The 15,625-nt window shown below is 42.4% G+C and overlaps 1 protein-coding gene across 1 annotated transcript in view; it reads left to right on the top strand.

Moving 5' to 3' along the window:
• Positions 1-2,554: 2,554 nt before the first annotated feature.
• Positions 2,555-15,625, top strand: part of PSMD6 (proteasome 26S subunit, non-ATPase 6) — a 15,885-nt gene continuing 2,814 nt past the window's right edge. The window contains exons 1-6 of the mRNA XM_060631504.3: positions 2,555-2,796; positions 3,521-3,726; positions 7,064-7,209; positions 7,458-7,677; positions 7,784-7,892; positions 13,228-13,396. Of these exons, the coding sequence (XP_060487487.1) occupies positions 2,652-2,796; positions 3,521-3,726; positions 7,064-7,209; positions 7,458-7,677; positions 7,784-7,892; positions 13,228-13,396 (995 nt within the window). The 5' untranslated portion in view covers positions 2,555-2,651. The remainder of the gene's footprint in view (positions 2,797-3,520; positions 3,727-7,063; positions 7,210-7,457; positions 7,678-7,783; positions 7,893-13,227; positions 13,397-15,625) is intronic.

Below are 15,625 nucleotides of genomic sequence, written 5' to 3'. Positions count from 1 at the left end.
GTGACACAGCAGCCACTCCCGGGAGTTCCATCAGCAGGAGGGTAGACGTTTGAGAACAGGCCTATTTTGTTAAGATAGAGCTAACTGCAAATATTCTTTGCTGTCAAGTCTTAGGTCAAGTCATGAGTTCTGGATTAGAAAAATATGATCATAATATATGTATATTTTTTGCCTAGTAAATTATGAAAATATTTTATGTATTTTTAGACTTATGTTCCAGATGGATCAAAGACTAAAGCACTGAAAGAAAGAAACAAAGAAAGAAACAGCAATATATTTGAGGAAACGTGGGTTAATACTTTCCAAACCATGATGTTGGAAAGCTCTTACTAAGACCTGACTGTGAGAACAGAGACCATAAAGGAAAAGATTGATAAATTTAACTATATAAACATGGTAAACTTTTATGTTGAGAAGATTCCAGAAAAATGTAAAACAATAGGGAAATTTGGAACACTTGACAGTTAAGATCCTTAAGATATGAAGAGTGCTTACAAATTAATAAGAAAATTCCATAGAAGAATTGACAAAGCAAAAGAGGCATTTCATAAGAGGAAATACATAGGAAATACATATAGTAGTAGAAATGTGAAAAGAATTCAACCTTATGATAATAAAATAAATGTAAGTGAAAAGCAACATTGCTATTGTTGCCAAAGCTTAAAATGGTTGACAAAAGTGTACTGATAAAGAGGGAGATGGGTCCTCTGTTTAATACTGGTGGGACCGTAAATTGCTCTGTCATTTTTCTGAAAACTAATTTATATAATTCTTACACAGTATGTCGAAATATAAAATGCTTAGACTCTCTTATTCAGAAATTACACTTTTAGGGATTTGGATTAAGGAATAATTGTATAAATATGTAAATTTATACACATACATGATCAGTAGTATGGTATTTATAAGACTGAGGAAATAAAAATTATCCAAATTGATAGCAATTAAGGATTGATGGAATAAAAGTTGGTACATGAAAACAATGAAATCTAAAACAAAAAATTTTTTTAAATGGGTACCTGGATGACTCAGTCACTTGATCGTCTGACTCTTGATTTTGGCTCAGGTCATGATCCCACTGTCATGGGATCAACCCCTGAATTGGGAGCAGACTGAGTGTGGAGCCTGCTTGGGATTCCCTCTCCCTCTCTCTCTCTTTCTCCTTCTCTCTCTCTCTCTCTCTCTGTTCATAGCACCTGGTACTTTGCAACCATGCAATAATATTTGTTGAATGAGTGAATGAATGAAAGATGGTTTAGAAAGTTCTTCACTGAAAGCTTAACATGATGGAGTGCTAGTAATTTTTTTCTGTGTTCTTTATATTTGCTCTGTCATCTGAGGGGTCCTCAAAATGCTTATTTTTACCAAAACAAGTAAATAATTTAAAAATGTGTGGTATGATGCCTACTGCTGTCCCAAATTTTCACTGCCTATATAAACTGGCTCAACTCCTCTGGAAAACCATGTGACATTACATTTTTAAAACTCATAGAACGTTCTTTCCCTTTGTCTGTTAATCCTGCATGGGAATGCATGCTAAGGGAAATAACCGCAAAATATCAAATGATGTACGCACCCAAGGATGTTCATCCCAGTTGTTTTTTTCATTTTTTTTTAATATTTATTTTTGAGAGAGAGAGAGCGCGCGCGCGCGCACACACACACACACACACACACACACACACACACACGAGTGGGGGAGGGGCAGAGAGAGAGGGAGACACAGAATCCAAAGCAGGCTCCCGGCTCTGAGCTGTCAGCACAGAGCCTGATGTCGGGCTCGAACTCATGGACCGTGAGATCATTACCTGAGCCAAAAGCTTAACCCACGGAGCCACCCAGGTGCCTCATCTCAGTTTTTATAGTAGGAAAACAATAACCATGGCCGACCTAAAGGTACCTCTCATGGAGGGAAGAGTAAAAGTAAATTATGGCAAATTCACCAGATGGAATTTCATGTAACTAGTACCGAGTCTGAAGACCCTATAGCAACATGAACAAAAAGGCTGAAAATGCGGGCGTGCAATGGTTTAAATGATGCATAAACAAAATGTTAATGTTGTTGTATTAAGGCTGGAATTCGGGGTGCCATTTCCTTAGACTAGAGGAAAGAACGTGGGTTTTGCAGCTGTGGACAGAGGTTTTTCCCCTGGCATTGCTGAATAGCTGATACACGGCCTTGCTCGGGCAGAGTACGGATGCCACAAATTTTGGTGCCTGTTTTTATTGTTGCTGTTATTGACGATGATGATGGTGGTGGTGGTGGTGATATTTTCAAAAACTTTGCCAGCTCCTGTCACTTAGGAACAGAATGAAAAGTACACTAGCTAAAAAGCGAGGGAGGGAGACTTTTGGAAAATCGAACTTGGGAGTTGGGCCTCTAGCATACAGGGACTCTAGGGGGCCTAGAGCGAGGGAAAGCCGTTTGGGACCACACGGGGGCGCCGGCGCTCATGCCGGGCGAGGTGTTCCGTAGCGCGTCCAGCAGAGGACGCCGCTGGCGGAGGCTGACCCGGGACCGGAAGCCGGGCCGGAGGCTGCCGGGCGCGCTCGCCGACTCCTCCCGCTTCCGCTGCCGTAGCCGCCGCGGATCAGCGTCGAGTTGCCGTTCGCCCTCAGCCGCTACCGCTGCCGCCGCCGCCGCCGCCGAGATGCCGCTGGAGAACCTCGAGGAGGAGGGTCTGCCCAAGAACCCCGACCTGCGCATCGCGCAGCTGCGTTTCCTGCTCAGCCTGCCCGAGCACCGCGGAGACGCGGCCGTGCGCGACGAGCTGATGGCGGCCGTCCGGGATAATAGTGAGGCCCGCGCGAGCGCCGAGTCAGCGGCCTAGGCCCGGGCTGGCCCCGCGTCCCGGAGCCCGCGGGCATTTTCCCCGCAGGGGCTCGGGGCGCCCCGTGACGGGCCCCCGGAGACCAGGCTCGCCTTCTCGGGCTCTCAGGACCTTCCCTCCCTTAGGGGTGCCCTCGGGGCCCTGGCGCCGTGCCGTCAGAGGGGTCTGCGTGTGTGGCGGCCCTTCCCCTCTGAAGGCGGCTTGGGCGGGAGTGCCGAGGTGCCGAGCTGCGTGGCCGGCACAGAAGAAAGGCTCGGGACCTGCCGTCCTCAGCGGCTAGGCCTGGGCGGGGGCGGTCCTGTAAGAGGGGCCAGCTGTCCGCACGGAGGGCAAGTCTGGGGTCGCGGAGTCGTGCGTCGCAGGCACTGGCCCTGGGCTCTGTATCCTTGAACAGGCCTGGCGGCGCGTGTGCACAAACTGGCTTCTTTCCGCTGCTTGAAGGCTTTTTTGGAACAGAAGCCGGCCGGAGGCAAACAGGATTGCCCTGTCCCCAGCCAGGACTGGCTTCAATGCCATCCTCCCAGCAGCAGGCGTTTACGTTTCGCCAGGCCCTTCGCCGGCCTCTGTCCCGTTCCTTCCCGGTGACGGGGAGGACAGCGGCTCGTGCGAGACGAAGAGGGGGGTGGGCACGGACCTGAGGGTACCAGGGGCGCCCGCTCGTAAGTCACGGCCCTCTCTTTGGCTCGCAGACATGGCTCCTTATTACGAAGCCCTGTGCAAATCCCTCGACTGGCAGATGGATACAGACCTGCTCAGTAAGATGAAGAAGGCGAATGAGGAAGAGTTGAAACGTTTGGACGAGGAGCTGGAAGATGCAGAGAAGAATCTGGGAGAGAGCGAAATCCGGGATGCCATGATGGCGAAGGCCGAGTACCTGTGCCGGATAGGTGACAAGGTGAGCCGAGGTGGTCCCCCCGCCCCCCCCCCCCACCTTGTATAGCCGCAGATAAGCACTTTTCTAGGTTAATAACGTCTCACGTAAAAAATTAACATCCTTCTTAAAAGACAAGGGTAATGTGCTTACCTGGCCTCGTGAATGAGCACAAAAGTGAGTAAAGAGAAAGTTCTGTTGCTCTACTCTGTCAGGAGTGCCATTAAACACGGAAGTGCAGGTGCAGACGTTGTTGTGTACGGCTTCGACAACCACGGGATCATTCCCAGTAGTGCACCTTTCTTTCTCACCTTGCTTGGAAAGCATCGGCTCTTTTGGTGGAGTTAAAAAATTACTCTTTATGGAAGTAAGAGTCGCCTTCTAAGACACCGAACATGACAGTTAATGCTGAAGTTCTATTTGATTTTTCTTTGTTCCCTGCCTCCTGAAAGGTAACCTTTTTACTTCTTTTATTACAGGCATGTAAATGTACCAGTAGAAACTAGGTAGGATAGTGTTTCAAAAAAAAAAAAACTTTTTAGGGGCTTCTGGCTGGCTCCGTGGAGCATGTTGACCCTTGGTCTCAGGGTGGTGAGTTTGAGCCCCCGCAGAGACTACTTAAAAAAATTGTTTTAAATAAGTGGGACGTTAGGGCACCCATGTTGTTTGTTTACTTTTTCATTCAGCATTACGTCATGATCTTTCCATGTTAACGTACATAACTCTCGCTCATTCTGGGTAATTCCTAGCTAGTAGTCCACTGTAGGGCTGTTTCCTTGGCCCTTCAGCCAATAGTGGACGTGTATGTTCTTTTCAGCTGTTTGTGCTGGTTGCTTCAGTGGGCTTCCTTGTGTATGTATGCTCATGTTCTCTCGAGAGTATTCTGGGAAATGACTTTGCTGGGACAGGGAAGGATTTTTGTAACTTCATATATATGGCCGGTTCTTCCACATATCAGGCAACCTGGTTTCTTTCCCGTCAGTGCACGAGAGGAAATACCTACAGGTGTTAGATCTTTTAAATTTTTAATTTAGCAGCTGTGTTAATAGTGGGTAAGAGGATGGGCTTTGAATGTCATTAATTTTAAGTTGTGCCTCCTGAAGTATTTAGATGACAGATGTCGTGGCATCAGTATAAAAAAGTGTAATAGTGTGGATTCTTGGATCAGATGGGCCGGGTTAGAGTTCTGGTTTCAGTAATTATGATTTACTGGACCCTCCATTTCCTCATCTGTAAAATGGGGATAATGACAGTTCGTACTTAGGGTTAAAGATGGGGGCAGAGAGCTTAGCTTCGTACCCGGCAAAGAGTGCTTAAATGTTAATGACAAGAGTTATTGTTATTTTAGGCTTAAAACAAGTTTTTTCTTCTTGTACATGTAATATGTGGTCACTAAAAATTTGGAAAAATCAGAAGAGTGTAAAAATAGCTGATAGTTTGTGTGGTTTTCCCAGTTGTGTGATGTGCTTTGGTTTTAAAGAGGGTACGTTATTACGCGTGAGTGAGCAACTTAAAGCTGTTGATTCTGGATTTGAGTTTCAACAAGGACACGGTTGAGTCAACATCAGGGGTTATCCCTTGGTGATGTGCTCCTATCATTTTCCATGCTTATTAAGTAACTTTTCATTTTTTCCCTCCCATTTACTCTGATTTTTAAAAAATGTGTTTTTGCTTATTTTGGGGGGGGGGGGGGGAGCGTGAGCAGGGAAGGGGCAAAGAGAGAGGGAGAGAGAATCCTAAGCAGGCTCTGCACTGCCAGCATAGAGCCCGACTCGGGCCTTGAACTCAGGAACCTTGAGGTCATGACCTGAGCCGAAATCATGAGTCGGTCACTTAACTGAGCCACCTAGGCGCCCCTACTCTCATTTTTAATATGTTATTTACTCTTACTTAATGGATTTTTATTATTCACTGTGTTACCATTGACTACAGTCCTTATTTTTCATGGTGCTCATTTTGTTACAGATGGGTTAGTGGAAACTCCTTCAAGAAGGTTTTTTTTGTTTGACATCTCATTGGTCATCCTTATTTTCTCATATGAGAGGATGTTACAGGCTCACCTGTTATTTTTACTCTCCAAACCTGGAATCATCTGTTTCTCAGGGTGGGAAGGGAGTTGTACTTAGAAACCAAGATCTGAGTGCTGGCTGTGCCCATTGTCTTGCTAGCCCCTATTATTAATTTAAGAGGTGTAATTTATAATCACATAAAACAAGGCCAGACACATACTAAGAAGTACCAAGTATAGGGGTGTCTGGGTGGCTCAATGGGTTAAGCCCCTGTCTTCGGTTTAGGTCATGATCTCAGGGTTCATGAGTTTGAGCCCCACATCGGACTCTGCTGTCAGCGCAGAGTCTCATTGGGATCCCTCCCCGTCTTGTGCACATGCTCATGCTCTCTCTCTCTCAAAAATAAACACTAGAAAAAAAAGAAGTACCAAGTATAGACAAATGATTGTATTTACGTTGGTATTTTTAAAGCAGTAGAAACATCTTAGGGGCACCTGTATGGATCAGTCAGTTAAGTCTCTGGCCCTAGATTTCAGTTCAGGTCGTGATCGCACGGTGAGTGAATTTGAGCCTTGCGTTGGGTTTCCAGCTGGCAGTGGAGCCTGCTTGGGATATTCATTCATTCATTCTCTGTCTTTCCCTCTCTCCCCCTCTCTCCCTCTCTCCCTCTCTCCCTCTCTCCCTCTCTCCCTCTCTCCCTCTCTCCCTCTCTCCCTCTCTCCCTCTCTCCCTCTCTCCCTCTCTCCCCCTCTCCCCCTCTCCCCCTCTCCCCCTCTCCCCCTCTCCCCCTCTTCCCCTCTTCCCCTCTTCCCCTCTTCCCCTCTCTCCCCTTCTCCCTCCACTCCCCCATCCTTCCCCAGCTCATGCTTTCTCTCAAAGTACATAAACTTAAAAAAAAAAATCTCATCCCACAGTGCTTTAACATAAAATTAAATAAACATTCCTTTGTACTTTCATAGACAATGATTTAGGGAAAGTTTCTATTAACCTTTTAAGTAGTGTGATCATTTACAATAAAGTATAGTATAATTAAGAGGAAAAGTACTGAAAATGTGGAGCAAAGAATATTGAAATAATTGTGAATAAATTGTGAATATTTTTCTTACATTATTTTTTAGAATGTTGAATATATGTTTAGGCATATTTGATGTATTTTTTGTACAAGTGGAGAGAAAAGTACAATGAACCTTCATGTAGTTATCACCCACTTTCGACAATTATCAGTTTATGCCTAAGTTATTTTATCCCTGCTCCTACCTGTTCCTTCTACCCATTGTTAAGAAAATTCCAGACAGCTGATAGTTTTTGAAACTTTCAACTTTTCTCACCTGTTGCCTTGCTTTTCTTGACAGGAGGGTGCTCTGACAGCCTTTCGCAAGACATATGACAAAACCGTGGCCTTGGGTCACCGACTGGATATTGTGTTTTATCTTCTTAGGATTGGCTTATTTTATATGGATAATGATCTCATCACACGAAACACAGAGAAGGCCAAAAGGTACTCTTTAATGCTGGGGATATATTCTCTCTCAATTATGCTATAAATAAGAAACCGATGTGAGAAATTTGCCTCTTTTATTTACAACTAATAAATTGGTCAAATAATTCAAGTACTTATTTAGTAAAATATCTTCTTTAAATATTTTTTGATTCAAGTTGTTGTTTTCTCTTTGAAAATAACACAAAATTGATAAAAAGTGGCCTTGTCTATTTCCAGATTGTGACCTTACTATTTTTTATTTATAGCTTAATAGAGGAAGGAGGAGATTGGGACAGGAGAAACCGCCTAAAAGTATATCAAGGTCTTTACTGTGTGGCTATTCGTGATTTCAAACAGGCAGCTGAACTCTTCCTTGACACAGTTTCAACATTTACATCCTATGAACTTATGGATTATAAAACCTTTGTGACTTACACTGTCTATGTCAGCATGATTGCCTTAGAAAGACCTGATCTCCGGGAAAAGGTAACGACTACATCTTTAATACTCCTATTTAAAAACTACTCACTGCTTTTCTAACTTAAGTACTCACGAAAGCACACATTTGTGTTTGTTTCTTTTTAATTTGTAGGTGATTAAAGGAGCAGAGATCCTGGAGGTGTTGCACAGCCTTCCGGCAGTTCGGCAGTATCTGTTTTCCCTCTATGAATGTCGTTACTCGGTTTTCTTCCAGTCATTAGGTAAGGATAGAGTTCAGTTGCTCATGTTGGTTGTCTGTCTTCGTCTTAATCCTGATTCGGTGTGCAGATAACTAAGGTGACTTTTTATATATGTGAAAAACACTGCGCAGGTAGCTGCTGGTCTTTGATCGGTGCGGCTAATGTTTTGCCCCTTTTGTTTAGGGAGTGGGGTGAGCAGGCTGTGACCTGTTTTTGTATAGCCCAGTAGGCAAGATTGATGTTCACACCGTTAAAGGTTTGTTTGAAAAAAGCTTTTTTTTTAAGTTCATTTATCTTGAGAGAGTGCCCATGTGCAAGCAGGAGGGGGAGAGAGAATACCAAGCAGCCTTGGTATCAGCTCAGCACAGAGCCTGATGCGGGTCTCCATCTCTGTGAGATCATGACCCGAGCCAAAGTTGAATCACGTGCTTAACCAACTGAGCAACCCAGATACCCGTTTAAAATTTTTTTTAAAGAACTAAAAAAATAACAAAATGTTGTTTTTTTTTTTAAAGAACTGAGAAGAATATGTGACAGAGGGCTTTGTGCCTGTCAGTGGCTTCAAAATGTTTACCGTCTGGCCCTCTGATGAGGAAGTTTGGTAGACTCCCTGATTGAGAGTCTTAAGGGGGTAGAAGTCAGAAGTGAGCACATAGTCAGTTACAAGTATTGAGTTTTATGGGGAAAGATGTGAGGGAATCCTTCATTTCCTGTTGGGTTAATGTTAATTGAGCCTTGAATTCAACTGTGAGTCATTCTTTATGCAGTATGTAAATCTTTGGCTGATTTGCAAATCATTTTCAAGGGCTGTGAGTTGAGAAAATAATTTCGTGAAAGTACTTGTGGTATCCCTCCAAAAGTAGTTAAATGATCCTACCCAAATCTGCTTGATTTTCCTGTCGTCCCCATTCCTTTGTGGTCATTTGGTTTTCTGTTGTTGAGCACAAATACTAAGATGATAAAAAAATTGCCTTGCATCAAGTCAACCCAAAGGTCCTTCCTAAATGATCTTCCTGAAACTTGAAGAACTTGGCATTGATACATTTTCTTGCTTATGCAGCAAATTCCAGAAAGTATTTGCTTCAATAGATAGCTTTCACGAGAATTGTTAAGGGTGGGGATGGGACTCTAATGCTTGTTCGATTTTTGAAGTGGGTTTTGGCCTGATGTTTGTGGAGTGCTTTCTCTATGCACTAAAAGTTAGGCTGCTTTTTGAGAATTGATGTCACTTACCTAATGTGACGTGGGAACAGGGCCGTTACCATGATGCGTTTCCTGCTTGGCTTCATCTTCTCATGCATACTCAGATGTGTTTGCACACAGGATTGTATTGCAGAATTATCGTTCTTCCTTTTTTATGCTTGTGGGTCTCCTGGTCATTACTGCGCTCAAATGTGGGGCCTTTCCCCTCTTCAGAATGAATCCCTCCCCTGCATTCCTGAGGAGCTCTTATTTCATGCCCCTTCCTCTTTTTTTACTGAGAAATAAATTACATACCATAAAGTTCACCTGTTTCAAGTGTAAAATTTGGTGGCCTTATTGGACAAAGTTGTGCAGTCGTCATGAATTCCTAAATATCTTCACCCTGAAAGGAAATCTGGAAGCATTGAGCTGTCACTTCCCATTCTTCCCCCAGCTACCACTAATCTTTCTATCTCCATGGATTTGCATATTTTTACTCTGACATTTCCTATAAATGGCGTCACATATATGTGGCACTTTGTGCCTGGTTTCTGTTGCCCATTTCATCGGTCATCTTGTTGTGACATCTACCAGTGCTGCATTTAGTTTTATGGCTGAATGATCCTCCATTGTATGGATATACTACACTTTTAAAACCCCTTCATCAGTTGATGAACATTGGGTTGTCTCTCCTTTTTGGCTGTGATGGGCATTTGTGTGTGTTTCGTGCAGACCTTTGTTTTCATTTCTCTCGTGTGTATATGTACTTAGTAGTGAAACTCCTGGATCATGTGGTAATTCTTTGATTAATATTTCAGGAACTGCTAAGCTGTTTTCCAAAGCAGCTGTATCATTTCAAGTCTCCACCAGCCGCGTGTGCAAGTTTGTTTCCTCACGTCCAGTACTTGTTACTGTCTTTGTGATTATAGACATCTTAGTGGGTGTGAAGTGCTATCTGGTGGTTTTGACATTTCTCTGACTCTGATCTGTCTGATGTTGAACCTCTTGTGTGCTTATTGGTCATACGACCCATTTTTACAAGAGCACATGACTTTGTGGTTCTTTCTTAGTTTGTCTCTTCCAACTAGAATTGTTGGGAGTTTTTTTTTTTTTTAATCTTTGTAATGAACTTGACTACCAGTACATTGCCTGTATATTAGTAAGTGCTCTGTACAAATGTCTGTTGCGTTAATTAAATCAATAACTTAAGAGAAAAGTGAGGAAAAAATACTATCGTATATGAAATTGATGGCTTTGGAAACTGGTTAAGGTATTAATCTCCTCCTACGCTCCCCATCCCTAATCAGTCTTTTATTTAAACATTGTGGATAACAGTTTTTATCTGTACCAGATTAATATGTTGCCCAGATACTTTAGATGCAGAAGACAGAATGGTTAAATTTTTTTGATGACAAAGTCATTATTTGTATCATTTCTTCTCTAGTATAGTGAGACATGTAGGGTTTATTGGGTTTTATGAGCCTTTTTTGCTTCTCCAGATGGTTATAGAGTGTGCTTTAAAATATTTCATTTGAAAAAGGAAACTGCATCTTTTTCTAGGTAATATATGATTGTTTTTAAAATTAAAAATAGAGAAAATCCTATTCCCACATCCATACCTGTGTTCACTCATCAAATTCTTCCAGAGAGAACCATTTTATAGATCTTTCCAAATCTTTTATTCATTCAAACATACTTGAAGAAATGGAAAACAGCATAACAAAAAACCCAAGGTTGTACGTACGCATGGAGAAATTTCAAAGAATGTTATTTAAAGAAGAAAATGGGTCTCCCTAACTGATGCTTGCCAGGGTCCTTTCTCTAGAGGTGTTTACTGCTCTCAAGTTTCAAATGTGTCCTTCAGGGACATTTGTGTTCACAGATACAAGCATGTAACACCATCGTTAAACATATGTGGGTGTATTTTACATGCTGTTTCCTAAGTCGCTTTTTTTTCTCTTCTCAGTATAACGTGAATATCTTTTCATGTCTCTATAAAAATAGTTGGTCATTGAGTTAGTATTTGTAAGCAGCTGTCACGTATCAGACACTGCATATGTGGTGGCAAATCAAACACGCGGAGCTGCTTGGACGTTCTGGTTACCCTCTTTTTTTTTTTTAATTTTTTTTTTTTTTTTTAAGGTTTTATTTATTTTTGAGACAGAGAGAGACAGAGCATGAACGGGGGAGGGGCAGAGAGAGAGGGAGACACAGAATCGGAAGCAAGCTTCAGGCTCTGAGCTGTCAGCACAGAGCCCGACACGGGGCTCGAACTCGCGGACCGCAAGATCGTGACCTGAGCTGAAGTGGGACGCTTAACCGACTGAGCCACCCAGGCGCCCCTCTGGTTACCCTCTTAAAAGACCTTCTGTTTCAGCGTGTTGGATGTGCCATAATCCATCCTCTACTGATGAAAAATTACGCTGTTTACAGTTTTCTCCTATTGTGAACAACTTTGTTTTGAACATTCTCTTATAATTCATTTTTTCTATTTCCACTTATTTCCTTAGGAAGAAACCCAAGAAAGTGAATTTTACAAAGTATAAACACAATACATCTTATCACTGTTGCCCTCCAGAAATACTCTGCCAATTTACATTTACACTTTTTTATTGAAGTATAACTGAAATGCAATGTCAGTTTCAGGTGGACAACATGGTGATTTGATGTTTATATACATTGTGAAATGATCACCATATAAATCTTGTTACCATCTGTCACCATACAAAGTTAATACATTATTGACTATATTCTGTGTCCCCATGGATTTATTTTATGTATAAACCATTTCTACTCTCAAATCATTTTAAGAGAGCCTGGCCCCTTGCCCCCGTACTGCTAACCAGTCTGAGAGGAGGAAAATAATTATGTTGATATTTTATTCATTTCTTGTTTCCAGGGATGGTTTATATTTAACTCTTCAGTGTTCTTTTAAATGGCACATAAATGACAGAAGATGTTTTATGTTAGGCTTATGGATATGACCCATCCTGACCAACAGTTAGATTCCCTGTCTCCTCCCTGGGTTTTCTTGCTGTATTTTCCAGTTTTATGGAGATAGGACATATTGTGTAAGTTTAAGCTATACAACATAATGACTTGATATTTATGCATTTATTTTATTCATGTGAATAAGCATTATCTTGTTATAGGGCCATTGGTTTCCATGTTGCTAAACCACGCATTGCTTCACTCAGCCTTCTCTCCTTTGATGTTGACCAAAGGACATGATGTTCTCCTTTGCATCATGCCCGCATCTTTGTTCTCTTGAACGATAACACACCTTTGTTTTCCCCAGACCTACCACCTTATCCTTTGTGAGACCTCTTAGTGACTGCCTCAGACTTGGTCATTGCTCTTGTCCCTGTCTTCATTCTGTCAAGTACATCTGGATGGCAGTGATTTCCAAATTCATGTCTCCAGCCTCAAACTTTCCAGTGAGCGCCAGACCCATGCCTGAATGTCTCCTTAATATCTTCACTTGGATGTCTAAAAGGGGAATCCATATGAACACTGTGAATCTCCCTTTCCCTGTCTCCAAAAAACCTCCCAAACCAAGAAACAAAACAAAACAGTTCTCCTTCTCCAGGGATTTGCATCTTGTTAAAGCCAGAAACATAAGTATATTTTTTATTTTTTTGGTCTTGGTTACCTTCCTTCTCCCCATATCTGTCTCTGTGTTGTTGTGTTTTGAATCTGTCCTCCTTTCTATTCTGGGCCGAGCTGGGCTCTTCCTGCCTTGGGACTTCTGCATTATTTTCATTGCTCTGTGCCTCCTGCTGTTTGGCCACTTCCTCAGAGGGGTTCCCTGTCCACCCCAAACCACAGGAAGGCCTCCTAGTCACTGTTACGTCGCTCTTCTGTTTTCTACACAGAATTTATTACTAAGAATGTCTTGTATATTCATTTATCTCTTTTCTTTGAAAACTTAGTTTCTGTGGTAGCAGGGTCTTGGCTTTTTGGTTTACTGCCGTGTCCTTACTCTTCAGAGCAGTGATGCATAGTAGTTATGTAGTAAAATAATTTGTGTGGATTGTTCGTTAATATCCCATATATATATTTTAACCACTTTTAGTGACTTCTGAGAGCTCCTTAGAATCAAAGCTATTAATTCTTATGTTATAAACATGGTCTCTGATTTCTCTCTTACAATTTGTCATCTTATTTGTTGCAGCTGTTGTGGAACAGGAAATGAAAAAGGACTGGCTTTTTGCTCCTCATTATCGATACTATGTAAGAGAAATGAGAATTCATGCATACAGCCAGCTGCTGGAATCCTATAGGTCATTAACTCTTGGCTATATGGCAGAAGCCTTTGGTGTTGGTGTGGAATTCATTGATCAGTAAGTTTAACAATTATGTTAATGTAGATCCCTTGAAGTTATGTGTCAACTTGTACATTTTCTCAATGGACGTTGCTTCCCTCAATTGTAAAAAAAAAAAAGTGAGTTTTTCTCTAAATATTATCAAAACAGTCATCTGTCATTTCTGCCTTCATGACATGCCCCTTTTAGTAACAGATGGGGATATCAAGTTGTGGAGAGGTTAAGTGATTTTGCGAAAAGGTTGTTAGGACCAGTTACTACTACAATAGTATCGTGTTCCTTCTCTGTGGACTACATTGCTGCTATAGTAATGACTCTGATGCCTTTCTTAGACCTCACATTAAGATCCTACTGTCTCTGGTAATGCCTCAGGTTTTTTGGCTACTGCTGCTATTCCGGTCACATTAGTTGTTAAAAATGGGACTTTTAGCCCTTGAATCAGTGATTCATCAAATACTTGCTAAGCCTTTATGCTGTGGTTGGCACTGTTCCAGGTCCTTGTCTTTATGGGCTTTAATACTCTTTATATGGGGAGAGTTAGCTGGTAGGCAAATCAATACATAAGGTAAATTGAGATAGAAATGAATCTGCGGAGACAATGGAACAGAAAGATGTGTTTGGCTGCAGTGTATTGGTAGTGTTGGGGGGGGGGGGGTGGGGAGCTGTGGGAGAGTCAGGCAGATACGTATTTGTTTGTGCAGGGCCTGGTAGGCCATGGTATGGAGCTTTGGTTTTAATCTAGGCCCTGTGGAAAGCCCCTGGAGGATGTTACGCATGAAGAGTGATACGTTTTCATGCTGTGTCTTAGACTGCAAGGGGACAGGGAGACTAGTTGAGCTGGCCGTTCAGTACAGTAGCTCATGGAGGAAATAGGTGGTGGCCTGGACAAGGGTGTGGGAGGAGTACACATTCAGAATATGTGCTGTCCTTAGAGTATCTGGATCAGTGCTTCCCAAATACAGGTCTTATAAACGTTGGTGATAGTTTTCAGTGGCCCACAATGAACAAGATGGTAAAGTTAAATCATGCTATATTTCATTTAAAAAAAGAACATTCTCATTTTAGGGGTTGGATTTTTCTGGTTTATTATGAAAAATTTCAAATCTGTAGGAAATGCTAAGGGGTTACGGTGTTGATTGTATCGTTAACATTTTGTTGTATCTGGTTTACTCTGTATCTGTATATCCTAGGTTTCAAACATTTCAAAGTAAAGTTTAGCCACCCGTACATTCCATCCCTACTTGCTTCAGCATGCATATTTGCTTATAGGCTTGTTTGGAGGTAATGTTTACATCTGGGTGAGAGACACAGATCTTCAGTAGGACCTGAGCTCCTCTATTGAGCTGTCACTATCAGAAATCCCCTTATACTCTTCCTTTGAAAGAAAAAAGGCAGTGATTGTTTTGTTTGCATTTTAAAAATTATTGTTACCAAAATAGAAGGCTGGTATGCCTAGGTTGGTTTTAGTTCTGAATTGAACTAGTCTGTGAAATTCCAATCTGGTAACTACTGCCCAGCAGAGTTGGTTCCTGGAATGGGGGGTGTCTGTTAAGAATGTGATTGTTCAGGACTCACTGGAAGGGGTGGCTTACTGTGGTGAGTAGTGCATGCAAAACCAGGGCTGGCCTGGCTGCTTCTAGCTTTGTCACTGAATAGCTATGTGGCCTTGGTCTGATTCTGTCCCTTCCTCAGTTTCTTAACTGTGCCACGGAGGTGATCCAGCCTTCGCTACTTGGAGGCTATTTGAGGCTCAAAATGACATTGTGGATAAGGTGCAGAACAGCAGGAATGTGCCATTAGACATACTGCAGTGTTCAACTTACTATGATGACCTGAGTTCTGGATGGTGTATTTCAGATGGTATGTGACTTTTTTTCCTTCATGGTTGCAGGCCGGCTCTAAAGGCAAAAGTTGTATGTACACACAGAGCTCTAGTTGTTACCTAGAAATAAATTTCTGACACCCAATTCACATCTGGGTTTTTCCTGGATCCCTTTTTTTTTTTTAATGTTTATTTTTAAGAGAGAGGGAGAGACCGAGTACAAGCGGGGGAGGGGCAGAGAGAGCGGGAGACACAGAATCTGAAGCAGGCTTCAGGCTCTGAGGTGTCAGCACAGAGCTGGAGGCGGGGCTTGAACCCACAAGCCGCGAGATGACGACCTGAGCCGAAGTCGGAGGTTTGACGGACTGAGCCACCCAGGCACCCCTTCCTGGATCCTTTTTATTCCTCCCTTTAAGAAGGGTCTG

Source organism: Panthera onca, chromosome A2 (genome assembly GCF_046562875.1).
Source record: "Panthera onca isolate mPanOnc1 chromosome A2, mPanOnc1 haplotype 2, whole genome shotgun sequence".
Taxonomy (NCBI): domain Eukaryota; kingdom Metazoa; phylum Chordata; class Mammalia; order Carnivora; family Felidae; genus Panthera; species Panthera onca.
The sequence above is the reverse complement of the archived record's forward strand: the minus strand, read 5'-3'. Positions and strand labels throughout refer to the sequence as shown.